The sequence below is a fragment of the Drosophila melanogaster genome, chromosome X (assembly GCF_000001215.4).
Source record: "Drosophila melanogaster chromosome X".
Classification (NCBI taxonomy): domain Eukaryota; kingdom Metazoa; phylum Arthropoda; class Insecta; order Diptera; family Drosophilidae; genus Drosophila; species Drosophila melanogaster.
This window is the reverse complement of record NC_004354.4, coordinates 14364969-14390152: the sequence shown is the minus strand read 5'-3', so window position 1 is coordinate 14390152 and position 25184 is coordinate 14364969. Positions and strand designations below refer to the sequence as shown.

The 25184-nt window shown below is 41.7% G+C and overlaps 3 protein-coding genes across 4 annotated transcripts in view; all 3 read right to left on the bottom strand.

Annotated features, from left to right (window-relative positions):
- dpr8 (defective proboscis extension response 8) overlaps positions 1 to 25184 on the bottom strand; it is a 140126-nt gene that overhangs the window by 72199 nt on the left and 42743 nt on the right. For both annotated transcript variants that reach the window (NM_167408.2, NM_001298310.1), the window contains one exon: positions 471 to 548. The gene's annotated coding sequence lies outside the window, so the exon portion shown is untranslated. The remainder of the gene's footprint in view (positions 1 to 470; positions 549 to 25184) is intronic.
- betaNACtes4 (Nascent-associated complex beta-subunit-like, testis 4) lies at positions 8737 to 9802 on the bottom strand. Its single transcript, NM_132732.2, has 2 exons — positions 9718 to 9802; positions 8737 to 9663 (listed from the first exon to the last, which is right to left on the bottom strand). The coding sequence occupies exon 2, from the start codon at positions 9644 to 9646 to the stop codon at positions 8855 to 8857; it is 792 nt and encodes a 263-aa protein (NP_572960.1). The 5' UTR covers positions 9647 to 9663; positions 9718 to 9802; the 3' UTR covers positions 8737 to 8854.
- Positions 10327 to 11347, bottom strand: betaNACtes3 (Nascent-associated complex beta-subunit-like, testis 3). Its single transcript, NM_167407.2, has 2 exons — positions 11248 to 11347; positions 10327 to 11193 (listed from the first exon to the last, which is right to left on the bottom strand). The coding sequence occupies exon 2, from the start codon at positions 11174 to 11176 to the stop codon at positions 10388 to 10390; it is 789 nt and encodes a 262-aa protein (NP_727779.1). The 5' UTR covers positions 11177 to 11193; positions 11248 to 11347; the 3' UTR covers positions 10327 to 10387.

Sequence of the window (25184 nt, the reverse complement as noted above, 5' to 3'; positions counted from 1 at the left end):
CTGAATCTCGACCAGCCCCTGACAGACGCTACAGATAGTGGGCCAGGATGAAGGAAAAAGGATAAAGGAAGCGGAATGCGGCGGGGGGGTGTAAAATTGGGCAAGAAGTTCATGAAGCGATACGAGCCTCGGGGCAAACACCCTTAGAAATTGTGGGGGGGGGTAAATACTCATTTATATAAAAACTACAGTCAATCACCTGTGCACTTTGCTTATATTGCTTTATTTAAAGCTGCACATAAAGTTCGTGATTTTTAATATTAGCTTAGAATTGGTTACGTTCTATCCAAATTCGAAAATGAGAAAAATGTTAGGGTATAGCCCCTTCGATCTGGCCCTACCAATTCTTGGCCAACTAAAATAAGTGGCTTAGCTGGAGCATCGCTGAAGTGCACGACAGTTTTGTGGGGCTTTAAGTGGTCGGATGGCCCAAGGTGGCCACACCACGAAAGTTTCGAGGCTGAATTTACCTTTTGTGTTAATTCCGGCTGCAGTTACCTTGGCGTCTTGCTCTCGTCCTCCGCTCGCTTTATTCTTTTTTTTTTCACCTGCAAATGGAAGATGGGAAAACAGAAATCAAATATTTGCCATATTAGCTTTTTTATTTTCAACCAAAGTGGGCGGCACTTTGAGTGGCCTTGCTGTTGGGTTGGGGGTGGCTGAAAACTCATTAGGAACGTGCACATTAAAGACATTGCAAATGATATTTACATATTTTATTTCACAGCGCCTTTATTTACGCAGCATTCAAAATAGAAACAGGGGCCTTTCATTAACATTCGGCTATTTGTGTGTCATCAGATGAACCGACCGGGGATGTAATTATTCTTTAGGCCCCAAGAAAAAGCCGTAAACAAATTTTTGGCGCTGTCGAAAGTCCCCGGGGATGAATTCATTTCAAGACGTTTTCTTTATCTTTATTTTTCTGACTTCTTTTGGGCAGGTGCTTTTTGTTTCTTGTCCCAGCTACATCAGGCACATAAACGCACCCTATAAATATATATGTATATATATATATATATATATGTATATATATGTATGTGGCCTTATAAAGTATGCTTGTACATTCAAAATATCTGTGCAGATCTGTTGTTGTTCCTGTTGGCTTTGTTGCTTGTTGGCTTGTTGCAGCCGAAAGATAACAACAGCTCATGGACGGAGTGAGGGTGGTGCGATGTCCTTGCCAGGATACCCAGTCACCTGGGAGCCGAGGACAATACAATACAGATCCTATCGCAGACTGAGGAGCGGAAAACGGCGAGGAGAGTTCATTGGGTGACGATGACAGCAAATTGCATTAAATGAACTAGAAGAATGCCTCCAGGCGAGACTGATTGGAGACCTGCCGAGCCATTCAAATGTAAAACAGTAAGTGAGCAGAAGAGGCTCCGTGCTCACTGCGATGCTCCTGGGACAAGGATAAAAGGAGTTTTGCGAGGGAAAACATCTACCAGGCAAAACGCAATCCCTTTCGGGGTGAATGCTAACTAGTTGGGACTACCTACTCAGCGAATAATTAGGGTCCTTCCGCTTTCCTCTTGTTGCAACATTTTTCGGGTTCGATTGGGAATTAAATTATATGCTCGACAAAGAAAAGCATTCCATATTTGGACTAATATATATAATGGTAAGGGAAGACAACTGTTTATTTTTAGGCGGACTTTCGGAAAACCTGCGTTGGCCCACAAATACGATACTACGAAGAATTCTGTTATCATTAATCGGCTAAAAATTGCCTAAAAGCTCTTAATATAACTGATTTACGCAGCTAATTAGCACTACTAACGATTCCTATAATTTTTTTAGAGCCACGGGTAATTTAATGTTTCGATCATTTTTCGCATTTTTTATAAGGGGTAACATCATCAAATTTTTTAAAAAAATGGCAAAAAAAATTAATTTTAATGTAAGAATCCAGATGGATTAGAAATTGAATGAGGTATGACATTCCATTTTAGGACAATTTTTTCCAATTTTATGAAGAAAATACTGGTTATTTTTAGACGGAAAATGAGAAAAAGCCTTTTGCCAAAATGTTGATTTCTATTGCGACTTCTTTAATCATAACTTGAGTAAAAATGGACATACAGCTAAAAGAATAATATTTTTGTGCAGCTAATTACCAATGCTAATGATCCCTTTCATTTTTTGTGAACATAGAGGAAAATAATTTTTTGGTCATTTTTCGCATTTTTTATAAGGGGTAACATCATTAAATTTTTCAAAAAAATGGTAAAAAATTTAAATTTTAAAGTTAGAATTCAGATAGATTAGAAATTGAATACCGAGCTCAACGAGGTATGCCATTCCTTTTTTGGACCATTTATTCCAATTTGATGGATAAAAAACTGATTATTTTTAGATGGAAAATGACAAAAAAGACTATTACCAAAATATTTTGAACTCTAAGATGGCTTCTTTAATCACAACTTGAGTAAAAATTGACATACAGCTAAAAGAATAATATTTTTGTGCAGCTAATAATGAATGCTAATGATCCCTTTCATTTTTTGGGAACCTAGAGTAAAATAAATTTTTGGCAATTTTTCGAATTTTTTATAAGGGGTAGCAATATTAAATTTTTCAAAAATGTCAAAAAATTAAAATTTTATTGTCGATATACAGATATATTGGACATTTAATAACAAGCTCAGCGAGGTATTGCTTTCCAATTTTGAACCATTATTATAAATTTTATGACAGAAAAGCTGATAATTTGTAGACCAAAAAAGCGAAAAACGCTTTTTCAAACACAACTTGCCTAATAATTGATGTGCAGCCAAGAGAATGACAGTTTAGTGCAGCTAATTACCTCTGCTTATGATACCTACCATTATTGGTAGCCCAGATTAAATAATTTTTTTCCAATTTTTCGCATTTTTTTTAAAAAAGGAACATTTTTGGAAAAATTTCAAAAAAATTTAGTTTTAAATCTAATCTATTTTTAAACCATTATTTCCAATTTTTTTGATAAAAAAAATGATGAAATGAAAAAAATGATTTAAAAATGACTCCTATTACTCCTATTAAAATATTAACTCCTTTGCGAGTTTATACCTAATATACAGGTTTTCAAAACTAATGTATTTCGCCACGCCACAGAAAACTAAATCAAATCGTCAAGCAGATGAAACCGATTTGATGAGCTTTCCCTGGGAAAGTGTCCCAGTTGGTGACTGTCGTTTTATTCGGCACTTGGCCACCAGGCAACCACAATGTTTCCCTGGCAACTAAGCAAGTGCTGGGCCAAGTAAATGTGCTCCGAAAACCATCCTTAATATCCATCTGCCATCTTTACTACCCACATATGAACCCAAGTCAACTCAACGAAATCCTATCTGAAGGACCCCCGCCCAGACATTAACCGCAACATTTTCGTCCTGTCAGCAAATTTCGGGAACAAACATCGTTTATACGATTCTGCATTGGTCATGTTCATATATGCCAACAGAATCCAGAATCCAGAATCCAGAATCGAGAAACCGAAAACCCATCCAGCCCGCAAATTGTCACTGCTGCTGGCTTATCAATTCTTGGGCTTCAGTTTCAGACTCCAGACTCTGACTGCTCTGATGTGACCAGTTTTTGGTGTTGGAGCTGAGCCTGTGGTTTTTCTTCGTATTTGATTTAGAAATTTGCAGGTAATGAAGCTGTTTAATGTCTTGGCCAGAAGCAGAGGAGGCTGCAGCGGCGAAAGTCCTGCGGCTAGCCACTCTCAACTAAGTTGGCCCATTCCGTTTCAGGCGGCGCAACTGTGTGGAACGCAGACATTGTGGCTTGGGGGAACCACTTCTCTGATCCTGACTGTGCTGCTCCTGGCCATTGATGTCATAAGTAGCAACGAAGGCCATAAACTAACGCGGCATACCATATCTGCCTGGGTTGGTTTCTGCGTTTCACAAATGCGGTTGCGTGTCACTCACATGCCAGAGTCCTTAGGACGTCGGGACGCCCTTCTTGTTGATTAAATTTTAAAGACAATTTTCCGATTGAGCGAGCCCAAAGCAATTATCCTTTTCCATTCGAAGGAATGGAAGGGAAAATCGACGAGTTGCTCGGATTACTTGCCGAAATTTGATACACCAATTGTCATTGGGTGTGCGCGTGAGTGTGTGAGAGTGTTGCAACTGGCAACTTTCGTCCCTCGAATTCATTTGCAATTAAACGCATAAACATTTTAATTATGCCAAAGCTTCGTCCGGGAAAGTTTTAACCCCCCCCCCCCACTTCACCGTACCCTACCACTTTCTTTGTTTGCCAAGTTTTTGGCGCACATGCATAATGAAAACTTTCCACGGCATTGTCAGTGCAAGGCAAAAGTCGACTCAGCAAAAGTCTGGCTATCAATTTGTTTGTTTGGCCTTTTGTCGGTGGGCGGCGAGTGGCGGCTTTGGTCGTGGAGGTAAGGAGGGGGGGGTGGGGGCGTGGCACAGGCGGTACAGGTGGGGCTACTAAGCCGCAGCAGCTTAGGCAGCAGCTTAATGAATTTACATAACGCACACACAAATCAAAAGCCAAAAAGGAAACGGGATGGTGGCCCCCCATCCACATTGAGAACTCAACTTTTGCCACCGCAAGCGGGCTAATCAGCTTGGGGCGAAAGTTTTGGGCGAAATTATGCGAGTTTTCTGTTATTAAAAGGCAACCTTAGAAGTGAAAGCCTTAGAAAAATGCGCAATAAATAAAAATCAAATGCAAACGTGAACAGGAAATAAATGAGAAACTTTTCTTTGCCCAAGAGCAAGGCATTCATCAATGACAAACTCGTGGCAGGATCAAGCTGCTGCATTCAATTGATGACAATGAGCAGCGAAATTGAATTGAAAATTAATGTTAAAATTAAAATGAAAAATGGTGGATATCGAGAAAGAGAGTACGCGCAGGCGGCATACATGCAGCCCCACTGAGTTGACATATTTTCATTAAGATACCCGAAATCAATTGAGGAACTCCTCCATATACTTATGCGGGCAGGCAATCATTTACAAGAATCAACTACATTTGGGCGCGCCAGTGATATATGAAGAGTCCGTCTACCAATTATTAGCTGACCCCAACAGCCAACAACAGACAATTGGCCAACATTTTAGTGAGCAAGAGGGGAAGATGTGTGTTTTCCAAACCATCGGACCTTGGCAATAAAATTAAAAGTCGCAACCGCCGAAAAGGACCTCTTTGCGATGGGAAATGGCAAAGGTTTTTCTTCCACTGCTATTTATGGTCATGTGTTTTTCGTGTGAGTGAGTGTGTGTGTGTGTGTGTGTGTGTTGGTGTGTCTACTCACTCACACATAGCCGGCTAAAAGTTAAATTTATTGCCCCAACCCCTCACCCTTTTTTCAGGATATATATCTCGTGTTTGTCTTGCGCTTTTGTTTTCGCCTCATTCCTTTTCTTGGTTTCTCGATTCTGTTTTTCCACTTCGGTACAGATTTTCCCAAATAAAAAAAAAAAACAGAAAAAAGGAGAAAACTCACCCCTTCAGCGCCTTACTTCTGCCACTGCATTTATTTCACTTGATTTTCAAACAAAATTTATAAGTTGCGCGTCGCGTCGTTTATTTTGTTTTAATAGCAAAGCAATTTCAAATATAAAGACATTACCCAGCGGAACGAGAACGTGTGCTTGCATTCGAGTGTATGTGTATGAGTGTGTGTGTGTGTGTGTGTGTGTGTGTGTGCCCAACAGAGAGTTGCCAAGGCCTGAAAGCATGCTGCAGTATAGTATTTTTGGGCCAGGTTACCTCGTTTCGCAGACACTGGTGGCGAAAGTTAAGCAAAGAATTTTTGGCAAGGACAAGGAATGTGAATTTGGCATGGAATAGGGGACTTGGAAAGGGAACGAGCGATGCAGAATAACTCTGCTAAGAACTCTTTCCGAAAACGAATCGAAAATATTGATATAAGAGCCTCTTAAAATAGATTACAATAATTGAAGAGCACTGAGGGCGAACTTTTCCCCTCCTTCCATTGCGAACTTCTCGCCAGCTGCTGACCCCATGACCTCTTTTGGAATTGTGAGAAGCGCGGCGGAGGGTGCAGTTCATAATTGCCGTTTCAAGAGCATCGCAGTTCGCAGTTCTCAGTTCGTAATTGTTCTTCGACCAGAATCGAATCGAATCGAAACGAATCGAACGGAATGGAATCCTGTGCTGTGTGCAAGGACTTCTTTTGAGTCCTTGCTGCGATACGTGCGTGTAGTGTGACCAGCTGTTGTCTTCGCCAAGCTCGATAACAATCACCAATGGCTTGTTACAATAACTACAGGCTGCGTCTTTTGGCGAATGGGACCTTATCAGTTACGGCAAAGTCAATTTAGGGGTCCAACACATGTCCGGGTTCGCACGATTCAATATTAATAAACACTTAAGCCGTGTGTTAGGGACAGGGATAGTCGACCGCAATACAATGTCCTCGAATCGGTTTGCCCGGGATGTGGCCATATGCCCGGGCGACACATGTGACTTAAAATGAATGGCATCGTTTGCGGATGACAGGCGAGGACCACGACCAAGGAGCCATCAGGAAGTAGAGAAGCGGGAACAGAAGCGATGTTTCCACATATTAAATTCACGCTGCCTGCCAGACAGTTGCCAAATAATGCGTATTTCATTAGAGTCCAAACAAAAGTGGCGACAATATAGCACAGGGCAGACCCACCCACAGCACTCTGGGATCGATACAAGTAGGTGTTGCGGATAGGTCTATTTTTCACTCAGCCTAATGAGATGTTCTTATGGCCCATTCATCTTCATCCATCAACCATTCGCCGCATCAACTGGATACGGCATTCTTTTATGAATTATTGTAGATAATGTTCGACAATAGTCATCAAATCGGAATGACAACTTTCATAAACGCCACTATTTCCAGAAATTTCCAGAGTTCATCATGGACGAAGAGGCAAAAGGCGAGCGACATAATCCAAATACCATTTGAACGTCTTTCCATTGCTTTTTTTTTTTTTTTCTTCAAAAGCACTCACATTACATTCCAAGGTAAAGTAAGCCACTTGGTGGAATGGCATCAGCTTAGACTTTTGGATACTTTTGATACTTTTTGAAATCCAACATTAAGCTCTTGGAAGCTTCAGTTCAGACCAACAGAAATTTTATATACCATAAAAATATCAAATAAAAATGCCTCAGAAGCATCGCCTTGACAATTTTAAGCTTTTATCATCTTCAATGGGTCTCTACTTTTTTATATTTATATTATTCTGGCATGTCTACGAGTATATGTGCTTTTAAAAACGCAACAAAAACGAGGAACTCCTATGCGAAATGTTTCATTTTGGTTCAAATGATTCAATTCTATTCTATATAAATATATAGGCAAATATCATACAACATTCCATGGGTATGTTTATATCTGCTTAAAATTTGTAAAATTTTCCACGTGCCAAAAGCGACGGGAAATACGAAAACAATAGGCAGATTTGCCACATGTAATTTCACCTTTTTGGTTCTTTGAGGCCCATATTTGGCTGTCGAACAATGTGCGGATTAATCAGTGTTAGCCACAGCCAATTTGGCTTTTAAGAATTGGAATGCGTATGCATTGTAGGGAATCTTGTGGGAAATTAAAGTGCAACACCCCATCCCCGTTCGGAAGAGCGATATCGTTGGTTTTCGTTGGTGTCTGTCGACAGACCATAAGTCCGCCCGATTTGGCCCCGATTCCATTGGGGAAACTCGCTACCAATTTTGCCAGAGTGCTGGCTCCCAGTTGGGATGAAGGCCATCCATTGTTGCCTCGAAAGCAAAAGGGGGAATAGCAAACGCAAAAGCAAAAGCTGGGACGAGAACAAGAGCTTGGGTGCTGATCATGGGGGATGTGGATACAAACAGGGGTGCAAAATTAATTATACACGCATGCATAGACAAAGGATACGGGGGAGAGCAAGAGCAGGAGCAGGAGCAGGAAAAGGAGCTGTGGCAGGACCTGGAGCAGAGGGAGGACACCTCATAATAATCACTGGTGGCATGTGCTAATACGATAATGGGCAACCAGTTGGCAGATTCCACATCCCCCCGGGATGTTTTTCCGTTTTTTCCTTTTTCGCTATCTGTTTTATTACCTTTTTGCTATTTATTTATTACCACTAAGAACACACACCATACACCATTCACCATACACCATACACCATACACTACACACTTATACATATACACACATTTCATGTTCCACATATACAGCACATCCGGTACGCCCACTCGTGTGCTCCGCCAGCTCCACCCTACCAACACCATCGCACTTTGAGGCTCCATAAACAAATATATTAAATTTTAATGCTTAATTTATGTGCAGATTAATTTCGTACATTTTTCGAGGCGCAGATTAGTTTTTGCCGCCCTTTCCACCTCCGCCACCGTGGAACGTAAATAGGGGCGTGGCATTTCCTCTTAAACGTTTACTAAATTAATTTTGCTCGGATTTCTTGTTTAATGCGTTCAAGAAATGCGGCACGAAAAAGCATTCAAGAGATCAAATGGATCTTTAAGCGACTCAATAGTTTATTAACTTTTCCAATCTTTAACTAAATGTGAACAGGAATTATGTTAATAAACATCACTTAATTTTAGAAGGATTTTCGGTTTTTGTGCCTTGTTTTGCGGCTTATAACAATGCAAGACGATTTTAGCAAATTAATCATTCGTTGGCCATTTCCCCAAATAATATTGACTAACTCTAAGAAATTCTAGAGAAAAAACATGTAAGGTATGCGAGGTATATGTACGTTAATAGTATGCGATTTATTTAGCAAATTGGTACAAATCTAGCAACATATGAATATGTCTAATCTTCGTCCTCGGAGACCTGAGCGCGTTAAGTCTTCGGATTGAGCTGCTCCGCCTAGGAATCATAGCCATCGGAGTAGAAAGATAGGTAAATCGACTCCTTACTGTCATCGTCCTCCTTGCCGTCGGAATCATCGCCGAAACTTCCCAGCGAATCTTTGTCGCAGACGACGGTCCGATCCACATCAGACTCATCCGATGGCACCTTCTCATTATCCGGATCGCTACCATCTTCAGAGGAGATCAAAATTGATTTACCATTGCTAAGCTTCGGCTCCGAATCCCCGCCAGCCATGGCTGCTTCCTCATTGTTTTTAGAGAGCATCATTTGGACCTTCTTGTTGCGAGGACGAACACGATTGCGCAGCTTCTTGGGCTTCTTGGCCACCACCTTAATGGTTTCCTCTGATTCTGGCTTTTTGACGGAAAAAGCTTCCGGCTTGGGTGTCATGGGTGCCATGGGTGCCATGGGTGCCATGGGTGCCATGGGTGTCTTGGGTGCCTTGGGTGCCTTGGGTGCCTTGGGTGCCTTGGCTGCTTTGGCCATTTTCGATGGGCCAGCTGTTGACGATTTGCGCACGAAATCGCCATTAACAACTAACAAACCATTGGCAGAGATGCCCTGAACCTTGGGCATGACTACCACAACCTCACTGGAATCGGTGAACTCGATGGTCAACTCATGGATTCCGCTGATATTCTTTAACGGTATCTTGGCCAATGTCGCCTGCACGCGCTTCTCATCGACCGCAGCTACTGATGGGATTCTCTTATGCTTGCGGCGCATAGATCCTTTGCCTCCGATGCGCACCACCTCCTCCATGTTCTGTCGCTTGTTGAAATCCATTGTTTTGTTAAGAAAACCTATTAACTTGTATGGGTAAAGTGCGTGGAAAAGAATTCTCTTGAAATGCTCACCTTGAAAATTCTGTGCTTTGCAAATTTATATTTTAATTTATATAATATTAAGTAATATCCGCTCCGAGATGTGAATCAACTGAAGTCCTCACGCCAAATCAGAAATGTGACTTGTAGACTGCAAAGTCATCGTCTTTTTTTTTAAAAAGGGTTGCCAGGGCTTTGTCATGTCCTTGCAAATGGGAACTCTAGACTCTAAAATTCTTATTATGTTCGGCTGGCATAATAAGTATTAGTGCTTTTTTTCATAATAAATTATACAATTTACAGCTCTGGTAGCATAAATATATTTTTTTTGAAATATATTCATTTTTTTATTTATAATAGATATGTATTTGGTTGTAAATTGTGATGATAGCTATTCCAATTATTTGTGGCCGATTAATTATTCTCTGGCCATTTCACCAAATAATTTTGACAACTCTAAGGTATTCCATGCGAAAGAGAACACGAAAGAGAACACGAAATAATGACTGGCAAAAACTTAACGCAGCGTAAGAAATCACGTTCTTGTGAGATAAACATTTAATGAAAATTTTACAATGATTAAACATGTTTTATAAGTATTTCCAAAAAATTTAGAGAAAATATATATGAAGTGCAGTATGTACGTATATAGTATGCGATTTATTTAGAAAATTGGTACAAATGTAGCAACAAATGAATATGTCTAATCTTCGTCCTCTGACACCTGAGCGCGATAAGTCTTCGGATTGAGCTGCTCATCCGCGGAATCATAGTAATCGGAGTAGGAAGATAGGTAAATCGACTCCTTACTGTCATCGTCCTCCTTGCCGTCGGAATCATCGCCGAAACTTCCCAGCGAATCTTTGGCGCAGACGACGGTCCGATCCACATCAGACTCATCCGATGGCACCTTCTCATTATTCGGATCGCTACCATCTTCAGAGGAGATCAAAATTGATTTACCATTGCTAAGCTTCGGCTCCGAATCCCCGCCAGCCATTGCTGCTTCCTCTTTGTTTTTGGAAAGCATCATTTGAACCTTCTTGTTGCGAGGACGAACACGATTGCGCGGCTTCTTGGGCTTCTTGGCCACCTTAATGGACTCCCCTGATTCTGGCTTTTTGTCGGAAAAAGCTTCCGGCTTGGGTGGCTTAGGTGGCATGGGTGCCTTGGGCGCATTGGCTGCCTTGGCCACTTTCGATGGGCCAGCTGTTGACGATTTGCGCACGAGATCGCCACTAACCACGAAGAAAGAATTGGGAGGGGTGCCCTGAACCTTTGGCATGGTTAACACAACCTCCCTGGAATTGGTGAACTCGATGGTCACCTCTTGAATTTCTCCAATATTCCTCAACGGTAACATGGCCAATTCGGCCTGCACTCGTTTCTCAACCACAGCCGGGGATGGATTTCTCTTGTGCTTGCGGCGCATAGATCCCTTGCCGCCGATGCGCACCGCCTCCTCCATTTTCTTCAGCTTCTTGAAATCCATTGTTTTGGTAAGAAAACCTATTAACTTGTACGGGTAAAGTGCGTGGAAAAGAATTTTCTTAATATGCTCACCTTGAAAACTCTGTGCTTTGCAAATGAATATATTAATTAATATAATATTAAGTAATATCCGCTCCGAGATGTGAATCAACTGAGGTCCTCACGCCAAATCAGATATGTGACTTTTAGACTGAAAAGTCATCGTATTTTTCTTTGCGTTTTTGACACGTGCTAAAAGGGTTGCCAGTGCTTTGTCATGTCTTTGCAGATGGGAACTCTAGTCTCGAAAATTCTTATTATGTTCGGCTGGCATAATAAGTATAACTTTTTTTTTTCATAATAAATTATGCAACGTACAGCACTGGAAATTTGTAGCTTCAGTAGAACATTGTCAAATATATTCATTTATTGTATTTAAAAAAGATATTTGGCTGTAAATTGTCAAGATAGCTCCTGCGATTAGTGCTTAAGGGTTACCACAATTACCAGAAAAAAATTCCATTCAACTATCGATATATTGTGAATGTCAGCGGTCTGCTGAGTTGGTCACACTATTCTCGAAATTCTAAGGAAAAGAACTTAACCTATGGGCTTTTAGTGATTGTGAGGATCCATTTGTTGCTGAGATTGGAAAAAGATTGGCCAATTTACAGCGAAGCAAGGGATGTACGACCAAAAAAATTACACTTAAAAAGCAGGTCAGTCAAAAGAAAAGAAGGGCAATGAAAAAATGAAAACACGTGGTTGACGCTTATGACAGTGGGCCACTTTTGGCGCCACTCCTGGCCAAAAATTCATGCCCAGTGTTAACCAAACAAAGTTGCTGTGGCCATTTGTCCATCATTTCGCTGCCGGGCTGATTAAATTGCCAGATTTTCACTACTATGGCTGTCATTTTGTTGTTACTCCCCCCCCCTCGAAATGACGTTGTTGTTTTTGTTGTGGCCTCGTAAACATTTCAGTGCAATAAACGTTTATTTGATTTTATTTGTTTTAATGCGGCGAGGCGACCTCAAGCCCAGGCCCAAACCCAAACCCAAACCTCAGCCCAGACGAAACCAAACCAAACCATTTCAGAACGCCTCTTAACTGGGCTCAGTTTTGGTTCAGACCGGCTCCTCGCTCAGCGCTTCAGCCAATTGCCAGTGGCTGTTTGCTTGGCACAGTGGAATGTTTTTTTCGCAGTCACTGTGGCCGCGTAAAGAGCTCGCGGCATTTTCCTCCTGCTGCTCATTTGTGACTGTGTGTGTGTGTGTGTGGGTGGGCGGGTGTTGCAAGGCGGAGATGGGGGCGTGTATCTGTGCAAGGATGCCCATTTCCTCCATTTCTTTTTGGCACCAAAGCCGCAGTTGTCAATAGAAAAAGGAAGAAACGGAGAGGGAGAGAGAGAGAGAGAGAGAGACAGTTGAGGAAAACTTTAACTTTGCTGCTGCACTTTTTGGTGAAATGAGAAAGTGCAAAAGTGGGCGGCGGTGGAGGTGCTGTGCTCAGTAGAAAAAACAAGAATGCGGTCATTGTTACGTTTATAAACAGAATAAAAGAGCGGGCCAAACTGAGATGCACACACACATACTACCAAACACATACTGACCGCATTACCAACTGCCAAACTGACCGGCAAAAAGGTGAATGGGCCAAAATGGAGGATGGGCCGCAGCTCAGCCTCAGCATTTTGGCCGATATATTTTCTGCAATGCTGCACATTTAAGCCAAGAGGAGAAGACTCCAGGCTCACCTGGCCCAAGCAACGTAGTATATATTTTGGTCTTTGGGTTTTTTCTTCCAATGCTCTCGCTCTCGCTCTTGAGTAGCATTTCGTTAGATAATTTTCGATTTTTTTTTTTTCTTTTACTTGTTTTGTGATTTATAACAAGTGCTGGGATGCCAGGTTGCCGTGTTGCCAGGTTGCCAGGTTGCCAGGATGCCTGGAGGAAAACAAGGATGAGGCTGTCCGAACTAGAGAATCCAGGCAGTGGCATAATCTACAGTTTGTGTTTTCAATGACTGTCAGCAAGTGCATTTGGAGTTATGTCAGCTGGAGCAGCTCTGTATGTGTGTGTGTGTGGGAATTTCAGAGAAATCCAGACAGTGAAGCAGGAAGTGAGAAAGAGAGAGAGAGAGAGAGAAGGAAAGGCGAGTGGGTGAGGAATGGAGTGCCAACTGGCGATGACTGCATCCTGATTGTGTTGACCACAGTGCCAAAGTGCCCTGGCATCCTGGGGAGCGGAACTCAATCGCCAGTCACAAATGACAAAAATTGTAGCACCAGATCTCTGCTCTGCCCAAAAAGCCAGCCAACGCAATTGGAAATCTAAATGCACGGAAGTGTTGATATGGGTTTTATTTCAATTTAATTGGTATCTTTCTAGTTCCTGTGAATTCCACTAGAGACAGAAGAAATGAATGCAGAACAACAAGAATATAAAGTTATGTTAGGATAACATTCTCAAATCGATAACCAACAAACGAACTACAAGCCAACAAATGTTGATTTGAAAACACGTAAATATATTTTTGTGTTTATTTAATTACTTAATGCATATATAATAACTTCATTTATTTTACAGATCGTTATCTATAATTCTACTTTATATAACTATTCATATAATACTAATGAGGCTTGCCGTTAAATCGTATAAATATGGGTTTGATTACAATTCCACTTGAAAATAGTATACAAAATGAGTGAGTATGTTACAACATAGATTACCTGTGTGTAAGTAGCCTGTCAGCAATTGAAATTTCGAAAAGAAAGCAGCCGTCATGTGCACGTACATATATATCCCCAGTTTTTCCATTCCCCCTTTTAATTTCCCATTTCCATTTGCTTTTGGTCCACAAAGCAGCAGAGCTGTCAACTGTTTGGCGATAAACAAAGGACCAAACAAATGAACAATTGTCACCTTCTTCTCTGTCTGTGGCCTTCAACTTTCGCAAGGAGTGGGTGGTGTCAGTGGGTTTAAGGGACATTTCCGCCCCTCGCCCCCTTCGATTATCACAGATGAGCAATGGATCTCACACATGTGCTCATCTGAAAGCTCACCAAGTGGAAGGTCCCTTTCTTCAATCAAAAATATCCAACCTGTTTGGCATTTCACATAAGAACATTTCAATCGAACTGAAACTTTGGTTTTGATTCCAATTTTCGATTTAATTTCATTTACTTGGCTTTCAAGCTCGCAGCTATGTGTAAATTACTATAACTTAATTGGTACATTTTATAATACTTTTGATAAAACTACAATCACGACTGAAATGATGGGTGAACCCAACTGTGTTGTGCTGTTGATTTTAGTCGAGTATATTTGCTCAGCGCCTGCAGGTCGAAGGCTTTTGGCGAGCTTAAAGAGCTCAGATGGATTCCCGGACTGGGGACGTTAAGTTGATTAATTGCAAAATTTTAAGAAAACAAACTGCAAGTCAAGACAGCCACTGGAGCGTACACCGAGAGAAATCTCCAAGGGCTTTTCCCCTGCCATTTGGGAGAGCTTAAAGTCCGTGGAAATTCGAAACAAAATGAAGTGAAAAGTGGGCAGAGGGAGAGAAGAGCTGAAACAGCAGCCGTTGAGGCAGGCAAAATTAAATTAAGCAAATGCCTGGCAAACTGTCTGCCACCCATACACTCACATACACACACAGACAGACACTCTGAAACAAAAGGAAAGTCGCCAGTGTGTGTATGTATGTATGTATGAGTGAGTGAGGGAAATGGATTTTGGGTTTTTCTGAGGCTGAGTGAACGATTTGCTGGCCGTTTTTTCATGTCACGCGCGCTTTGTTTGCCATTTTGAAAAATGCCCAATGCACACACACATGCAAAGCGAGTTGGCCAAGAAGCGTGCGGGTTGTGTGTGTAGGTGTGGCAGGATGTGCCAGCGTGTATGTGTGCATGCATGTGCATATGTGTGCGATAGACTCACGTTCTGCTCATAACTGAAATTCAGACTTTTAAAGCTCAACGACGGCAGAAGGCAGAAGGAGGCTTACAGGCAGCTGGATAAACCAGACAATGTCCGACAGGCAGGACACTCTGGCCAAGACTCAGGACACAGGCGATGTTGTTATTGCTGTTGTTCATATTTACGTCACCAAAATGCTTAACCCGTTTATGCCATTAAACGGATTTTACAGGCCGCTGAAGCCGAACCCAAATAGGAAATAGGAAAAGGAAGAGGCCCAAACCAGCAGGACAATGGCCAAGAAAAGTAAAAAGGCAAGGGACCCGAGTTAGTTAGAAAGAACCGAACACTTTTAGGGGGGGTTAATGAACGTGCCTAGCCACTGGCAGTGCCCAAAAACATTTCACCGAAAAACCAAACAAAAAATGAGATGATTGAGGAAAAATCTGGTATTTTTCCTTGCTAAACTCTGAGTGACACATAAAATCGCACGAAAATGTTGAAAGAAACGTGCCACTAGCAGTAGGCATTTATGTTGAACGCAAATTATCGATTTTACTTTAGTTTAGAAATTGAATTCTGCATTGTGACTTGAGACCCATGATGCTCATTCAATTATCACTTTCCCAGCTTGCATATTTCATAGCTGCAATTTCATCGAATGTTTTGGAAATTGTCATTAAAGTTCTGGAGACTTTAATGAATATTGCATTTTCTTTTAGTAATACGTACATATATTAATTCTACATATTAATTAGTATGTATTTTTTGAATTTACCAATATGTCAGATGTCTCTATTGTAGCTGCAATCGAAACAATAGTTTGCAAACTTTTTGCTAGATTTTGCTATACCAAAAATGTGGCTATCTTTCCTCTTTTTGAAAGATTTTAATTTAAAATCTCAGGCAGTGAAAATGTTGCACTTTGAATCATCCGCCCATTCGATCTGCAATTAGGGCAATGCAAAAACTGTTAATTGATTTTAAAATTCTGATTGCTGTTATTTTTGGCATATTTTCCTGACCTTCCCATAGCAAAGGGCATTCGTCAGCAAATTGAAAGGCTGGGCGTAACATTTTCCAAACCCCACTCTTTTTTTTTTTTTTGGGAAAAACCCCAACTGGCCCCTGCCGCTGTGTTGTTAGAAACTATTTTTAGTGCCCAAGTTTCTTAATAAATTTCCAGCGTCGTTCTTTTATGATTATTTGAAAGTGGGCGGCGAGTGGTGCGAGCAGGGGGGGCTTTTTCGATTGCCAGTGGTGCGGTGGTGCTGCTCATGAGTGTTTTTGTGGGTCTGTGGGTCTGTGGTTCCGTGTGCTGCAAATGCGGAATGTGGAAAAGTTCACCGACGAGGAGGCACACACAGCATGCACTTGGTACTTGGCCCTGGCGCGTGGCGAGTCAAATGAAAATGAAAATGAAATCGGCATAAAACACGACAAGTGGAGGCCATTAAAGCGGGAGCCAAATGGGGTGATCCGATGCCAAAGAGCTGGGCCAAAGTGCTTGGAAAAAGCTGGCCGTGCGTATAACCATATATATATATATACATACATACATATATTCGTAAAATGGATATGGTAACGGAAATGCAATCGAAGTTTTTGAAAGCGGAAGGAATATAATGAAGGGCGCGCTGAGTTGAATGATGGGGGCGGGGTGGAAACCTATTGGAGCTCCTTTTGCCATTCGTAATCGAAATTCTCTTTGATCAAAGAAAAGCGACTCAAGGCTGTTTAAGTTTCTCTCGCTCCTTTTCCATCATTTTTTTTTTTTTTGTTTTACTTTATTTGTACCTGCAATTACTTAACAATTTTAGAACTTATTTCTTGGGAGCGAAAAACTACACACGTGCACATGTCGCAGGACATTACTCATGAGCCCCATCTTGCCGCATTACTTATACGCCACATCGTCATTAGCTTTCTTGGCTACTTTCATCCTGCAGCATTTCTTTATCATTTCGGTATTCCCTTGTTGCCTGCACTTTTTATTTATGTATTTGTTTATCTATTTCTCTTGCTTTGCTGCTTCCAGGATAAACAAGTTTCCTTTCACTTCCTCTCTTTTCTTTTTTCCCTGTATGTGCGTGTGTGTGGGTGCGCTCGTGTGCCTGATGATATTTTTCGGTCAATATCAATATGTGGGCAAAGAGGCAGCCGCCCCACACACGAAAAACACCTGCCAATGGTGGATGGTGGGTGCCACCATTTTTATCCTGGGTGCCAGCGAAAATATTTTCGCATACCAAAAATCCCAGAAAAGGTATGGCAACTAAAGAGGAGGCGGGGCAGAACTAAAAGCGCATGAAGCATAAATTTCGCATTAACGTAAAGCGCGAGAAAAAAAATGGGGGAAAAAAAAGAGGAGGAGCGAGCGACACAAAATATGCAATAATAATGCCAAAAATAAATACCAAAAATACACCAGCACACACACACACACACACACACACTCACACAACATCATCACGGGTTGCTGAAATAAAAGTAAATAGAAAGGATGCAGAAGGGAATGAGTAAAGAGCGCAGGAAGAGCAGGGACAGAACGGAACGGAAATGCAAAGCACAAGCTGCCTAGATTACTCATGCGCCCCGTGTGCTCCGTCGCATAGGAGCAAGAAGCAGCAGCATCGCATAAAGGGAAGGGAGAAAGTCACCAGAGCGGGGCAAGTGAAGGTTGTGGGCGAAAAGAAAAAGCGGACAGCTTAGCGGCAGTGATGGCAGACCGGCGACACAGGGCTTTAACTTAACCAACTGAGGTATTACGAAAAGAATTTCGCATAAAACAGCTCAAAATGGCAACACAATGCGAATTTACTTAAACTTGACTTCTGCTTGATAGCGAATATCTTTTATAATATTAATATTTATTATTAACGAAAGAGATAATTTTCAAAAAAGTTACAATAAATAGGTGAAGAATAGGTGTCACAGGGAAAAATGTTTTTCAACTTTAAATTCTTCCTTCGACTGCTACTTTCTATTTCGTAATAATGCACTAAGTACTTATGTATTTAATAAAATTTCATTCATCCATTCTAGGGTATTGCCTCGTCCTGCCCAAACAGCACGACTTTTGCATCAGCCCATTGGCATGTGCACATATTATTCTTGCCTTTTTTTTTTTTGGGCTGCTGCTCTTGTTATTGTCTTGCCATCGCTGTTCTTGATAGTTTTTGGAGCGCATTGCATACACCCTGCCACACGGATATATTTATGCATATATACGCAGGTCTTTCGAGATCTAGGATATGCGGCTGTGTGAGTTTATGGACATGCATACATATAGACGGCGCTCAGGCAAATCCGAGGATGCATGTGAATATTTCCCGCCGCTTGTTGACGTTGCCACAGTTGCTCAGAACCTGATGCAGAAGCAGAACCATCAGCAGCTACAGAAGCTTCTGATGCTGATGATGTGGTCCCGTTTCGAGCTCGTTCTCCGCCACATCCTGCAGGATTCGCCCGACTTTGCCCCACTACTAACAACGTTTGACAAACAACAACAGAGGCAAGCCGCTACCGCTACGTATTTATAAGCTGTATTCCCGTAGAGGAACGAGCAAAATACTTTGCTCTGAAGCCTGATATGCTTATGTTTAAGTTGGCAAATAACACGATTTTTATGTGCTGATATCATTATAAATGTGCTGCAAATAATACACTTAAAGTGAAGGTGCGCTGGCATCAGCAAAATATTGTCATAGTCCTGCGACCAGGCATCCTGGATCTACAGCCATACTCCATTCATATACATATGTATGTACATAGGTGTGTGTGTTTTTGGGCTTTGCGTCGCTCGCAAACTGCAAACAATAATGGTCGCCAAAGATAACAATAGATAATGGGGCCAAAAGTCCTTACAACATTGCCTCATCTTATTTCAACATCTCGTTAGCAAGTGCTCAAAATTATTCGACTGCAGTCGAGGGAATTTAATTGATGCTCAATTGAAAAGTTCATTGTCAATTCAATTGTATTGCAAAAGGAGTAGGTTCAATAGTTTGAGTTTACATCAACTAGACCAGATTTACAGCCACCAATGCAAATACATTATTCCATCACTTAGACTCATTCATAAGTCAGTGCACTAGTCAATTGCCACTGTGGCCCACTTTATTCGCCTCGCGTTTCCTCATTTTCAAACGTTTTGCGCGTGTTTATTGCCACTGTCGCGTTTTTAAACGCGTCATTTGCCAAATTGCATGTGGCATGTGGCATATGGCACAAGCTGCTGCTTAATGCGCCAGCCGGCAGCCAACTAAATGCGACATGTACGAGGAGTAATGAGAGCGAACCATCTGCAGAGAAGGTTCACCCCTTTTTGTGTGCAAAAATTATTGCCTACTTTTGGGGCCAACTCTTGCGGTTGTGAGGACAACTTTAATCACTCTGCAGTCTGATTTGTGTGCTCCTGGCATCGTCACTTCGTTTGGCACTGCATATTGTCAACTGGCCACAGGTCACAAATAAACAAGGGGGGGGGGGTCAATGCCCCCCCCCCTTAAGCCCTCGCAGACCCCCATTAAACCCCCCCTTGGGCCATCCAAAATGCAAATGTAAAATGTAAGTGGTACTCTTGGTGCGAGCGTATTACATGTGCCTGTTAAGTAGTTAACGCTGTTATTGTTGTTGGCTCCTAATGCGTTCATTGGCATGGTGAAACGGGGGGGGGGGGGGGGCGTGCGGCATGTGGATAGAGGGGCGTGGCACGGAGCAAGGACCAAGAGGCATCCAAGCAGGGAACCAAGCAACCAGACAAACAGCAGTTTTGCATTAGTATGCGACTCATTTTGGCCTTGTCGCCTTTTGGCTTTGCCTTTGCCTTCGCTGCACTCGCATTTGCCACTATTATCCTTGTTATTGTTGCTGTTGGCCCAGACATTGTTGTTAATTTAATAGAAACGCGCCGGTCGACCCAAAAACAAACTAGACTGCTACCAAATAAACTAAAAGAACAGTGGAGAATTTGTAAATAGTTATACTCTTTCTGTCTGCGTTTATAAGAAGCATATTAATTTTAGTGATAATACAATATAATGAAACCAAATGGCAATTTTCAAAATACAAATAGTAGAAACTATCAGTACTTTCTGATAAAAAAAATGATTTGTTTTAATTTGTTCGTTTTACCATATTAAAAAGCCTTTTAAAATGTTTTTTTTTTCACAAAGTGCGAAGCCTGAGTCAAGCTCACTTCTGCTGAGCAAGAAGATCCTGACTTTGGACCCAAAGGAAGTCGCTTTTCTGGGACCTTATTACATATGCCTTTTGCTGACAGAACCCCAAAAACGAGTTGGTCTTGTTGCTCTTAAAACGCAATTTTAATTTTGCGCCAGTATTAAGCACACATCACAGCGCTTATATAATATATATGCGCATATATGTACACATGTGTATACCTTAAACGGCCTTGACTCTCTTTGTTGTGCCGCAGCCCGTGCCACGCCCTTTAGATTGGGGCGGAAAAAGGGGCAAATATGCCGCATTTATATGAAGAACATTTGAAAAATTTTATGGCATCAAAAATGAGAGCGAGAGAGAAATATGAAAGCGGCAGGAACATGGAAAGCGCAGATGGAAAATTATGCGGGGAAAACAGTGTTAAGCCCACGAAACTCTGACGGCGCAGGAAGATGTATGTTCATGTTAAGAAATATTTAAACCCTGCATTTTGACGCGTGCCACGGGAATAACGCACCAGAATGAAGGGCGCCAAAATGACGAAAAAAAGCAAAAACAAAAATGATACGAAAGAAAAACCAAGAACATGAACATTAATTAAGGTATATAAGTTGATTGTAAGACGAGTGGAGAATGGTAAAGGATTCGCCCAGAAAAAAAAGGACCTGGAACTGGAGACGAGTCGTAGAAGTTTTTGGTATGAAATGTGACAGCTCCATCACCATTGGAGCTTTGTGATGTTAGCGCCAGGACCGAGGTTAATTACATAATAACCTTTGAAATGTAATTAAGCGCAGACACCATGTGTGCGCATAAGTGTGCGTGTATGTTTGTGTGTGTGTGTGCGACAAGCGGCCCAAATGAGCAACAACAATGGAAAGCGCAAAACCCCAAGCGCCGCATGAATAATGCATCAATACATACATACATATATATATATAGATATATATACGTTTATATATAGACCTATATATGTGTCCATGCGATATATCGGTGACTGAGCTTATTGTCATAAGTGCTCATGTCATAATGCCAATGGCGGCATCGCAGCTTCTAACGGCCTTGAGAATCGCCCAACGCCCACGAGACGCCCAGTTTGAGGCCATGACCCCCATGATCCCACTTCAAGTTAATGACGAAAATTGATGAGCTGCGACTAATTTGGTTAGCCGGCAGCGGTTTTAGTTGCCTCAATGAATAACAAGCAAATGAGATTCCCAATTCACTTGCGAAATATCCCATTACTCAGACATTTGGGGCGGACTGGAGCAAGGAATCGGATGGCTAAGCACTGAGGGATCCAAATTACCGGATTCCGCACCAAAGTAATTTGCTTATTTTTTTAATTCATTCAATGAAGAGTTTTTAATATAAACCAATCAGTAATATAAATTGAACGTGACAGGAACTCTGCTTTGTGGTTGGGATGTATTTCAATTTGATTTCGATTTTTAGAGATTAAATTAATGATTAAAATGATTTAAGTATGGACCTTAAATAATAAATAGTATTTCAACTATTACCCACTAAAGCATAAGCTGTAGAAAGAAATGAGTTCGACTTTAATATAGGTGTAGCTTTGGTTTAAAAAGTTCAATTTACTAACACTTTTTGCCATCTAGTGAGAACTAAGACAGCCGGCAGCCCCATCCTATACATATATATATATATATATATATATATTAGTGTAAAAACCTAACTGCTATTATTGGAGCTACTATTAAATTCCGTGTTCCCTCCGTTGTAAACACGTACTAACAGCGAGGTAACTTAATCAGTTGCTATCCGTCGGCAGATTCAATTCACGAATAAAATACTTGCTGGCAACCGCAACTACTGGCATTCGCATTCACATTCGCATTCGCACATCGCTCATACGCCGTGTGGTACGCGCTGGCAATCAACCTGCAAGTTGCCAGCCTAATGTTTAATTAAACAGCTCACCGTCTGATTCGCAGGATAAGCGAGTTGTAGTCCTTGGCTCGCTGACTCCTCGCCTTGTTGCCTCTTTTGCCGCAACCCACACACACACACACACACTTACTAACACACACTCACGCATACACAATACGAATAAAAAGGCCGACTTGCTCTGAAGAGATAGTGGGTGGTTAAGGGGCTCTGGGCGTTGTACTGTGGATGGTAGTTGGTGGGTGGTGTGTGGGCTGGTCCTTCGTATCTCTTTCGCCGGCTTGTTTGCTGAGTTTGTTGTTGTCAGCACGTTTGTCGAGCACTGCGTTGTCACGGCTGCTGCACTTATCAGCAGCAGCTGCTGCGCCGACAGCGGCAGCAGCGTCCCGCCTCGCGTCGCGTAAATATGCCGCGCAAATATAGCGGAAGGAAGCAGATTAACACGGCAACCAGATACCAATAACTACAGCAACACCACGGTCGCGGAGTTGGAGGCGGTTTGGTGGCAGCGGCACGAGCTGCGAGAACAAAAGCAATCGATGGTGGCTACCAGCCAACACGCCCACACACCCGCCTTAAGCACTGAAACAAAATGACCCCCCGAATAGCAAGAGATTGCCTCACAATCACTAAAGCCTTTAAATAGCCAATAAGTAGTAGTATCGTCAATTGTTCGAAAACATATTTTGCACGTATGTGAAAATTCAAAAGTACTTAGTATGTTTTTTTCTGAAATTATTTAACATATCTATTAAATTTGCATATAAATATACTGATTTTCACAGTGCTTCCCTGCGCTTTTCCTCGCTCCTTGTTCATTCGAATTCTTCGCTTGGCTCACCGTTCTTTTTTTTCCATGTCTTCGTATGGCTGCACACACACACACCATCTCATGAACTCACTCGCACACATGGCCAGATAGCGCTGTATTTTTTGTCATTGATTTCAGTTTATCTCCGTGTGTCTGTGTGTGTGTGTGTGTGTGTGTGAGAGAGTGTGAGTATTGCGTGTGTTCGGTTTAAACTGTTCAGCACACTTTTGTGGGCGAGCGACTTTTGAGAAGGAAATTTCATTTCATTTAATTGCCGCCTGTGATTTAATTCGAACTCATTCCCATCACGCAAACGCCAAGGGGCGGCAGCTGTCCGACGGTGGGCGTGGCACGTCGCCACACGCAACTGCAACACACACACGAACACATGTGCTCTTAAGCCTCTTTGCAGCCCTCATGAGTATTACAACGATAAATACGATCGAGTAATTGTAGAATACCTTTTACATGGCTTTTATACATTAACGCGAATTCTTTGGTATAGCTTTTCAATTATTTATTTGAAATTTGGAGTTCATTTTTGTCATCTAAAACTCAGAAATCTGGAAATTTCAATGCATTTTAATTTCACAATCACAACCCGCTTTCAAAACTTCTGATTTTGCAGTACAGTGTATTCAGTTCAGGCTTTTGTAACACTTTCGGTAAATATTTGCAAAAAGTATATTTGTTTTTACTTTGAACTCTGGATTCGACAGCTTAATTTCAAGGAAACTTAATTAATTAAATGCAAAATGGCTGGAAAAACATTTTGAAAAGCGCGTAAATACTTAACATAATTTACACACTCTGAAATTGCATTTACTTCTTTTAACGCCAGACGACCCAAAATTGGACAGTAGACATGCTCTTTAGAAAGAGTAGTAATTCAACCATCCTACCCCCAAGATATTTGAAGTACCATGCTGTCACTAAATGGAAATGAAATGCACATTAGTGCGTCCTGTGAACAACATTAATCCGCGACTCCGTTAAGCTAGCAGAAGACCACACATAAAACTTGCAATAAATAAATGACGTATACGAAAGCCAGTTTTCATCGTGGTCATAATGACTGCAATGGATGCAATGGATCGGCTATATGCTGCTCTGATTTTGATTCTGATTCTGATTCCGAATCCGATGACGATGACGGCCCCAATGGAATTTCTCCACTGTCCCGCTGAACATGCAAATCAAATTGAAAATTGGCCCAGCATTGGATGACCATCGGTCGTTGCATCATTATTTTGCATTAAATTCCCCAGCAACTTGTTCGTTTGCATGTGTGTGTGTGTGTGTGTGCACTGGTGGCAATAATTTGCGAAAACAGCCAGGCTACAAATGCCATTAAATGAGCAAAAAGCGCAAAAATGTTGCACCAAGGGGGGGGGGGGGGTGTTTCAGAATCTGTGCTGCGTATCAATGTAATGAACGGTCACCGCAGAGTGAAAGCAAATTGAATGCATTCGGCTCACAGAGAAAATATTTAGTATTCAAAATATCAGAATTCGGCAGCCGCCAAATGAGAGAGCAGTTAGGTACTATTTTTTCGACCAGTGTACTTGCGCACACGGGCCAACAGAGCTTTAAACACCTGCCAAAGGATAAGCCAGTCCTGTCGATTAGGGATTACTTTAATTGTTTCAATCAATGTTGCATACTTTCGGGGGAATCAACTAACTGCAAAGTTTCCACTGCGCCACTGCCGCTGTGTTCACAACTTTCAGTTAAACTTCACTTAGCAATTACCCCACCATTTTGCCAGGCAACACTTGTTTCCTTTCCTTTTCTTCCCCTTCCCCTTCCGTTTCGTTTCGTTCCGTTTCGTTCCCCTCTCCGCCAGCCATTTCCCGCCGACAGTTGTCTTCGGCTGATGAGCAAACAAACATGGACCCATCCGCCTGCCATGAATATGCAAGGAAAAAATAACAAACAAAAAAAAAAAAAAAACAACAAGAAATAAAAAATATAAAAAAAACGGGGAAAAAAACGGAAGGACATCCACTCGCCCATCTGGTGGGCGGAGGGGGCGTGGCATGGCGCAGGCATAACTAGCGTTTAACATTAATACAAATTTGTAGTCAGCAGGTGGCAGTAGTGAGGGTTACAAAGATGGGACGGCAGGAAGGAAGGAAGGAAGGCAAGAAAAAAAGTGTCTCGCATTAAATGTAATTAAAATCAGTTGCAGCACAATGGGG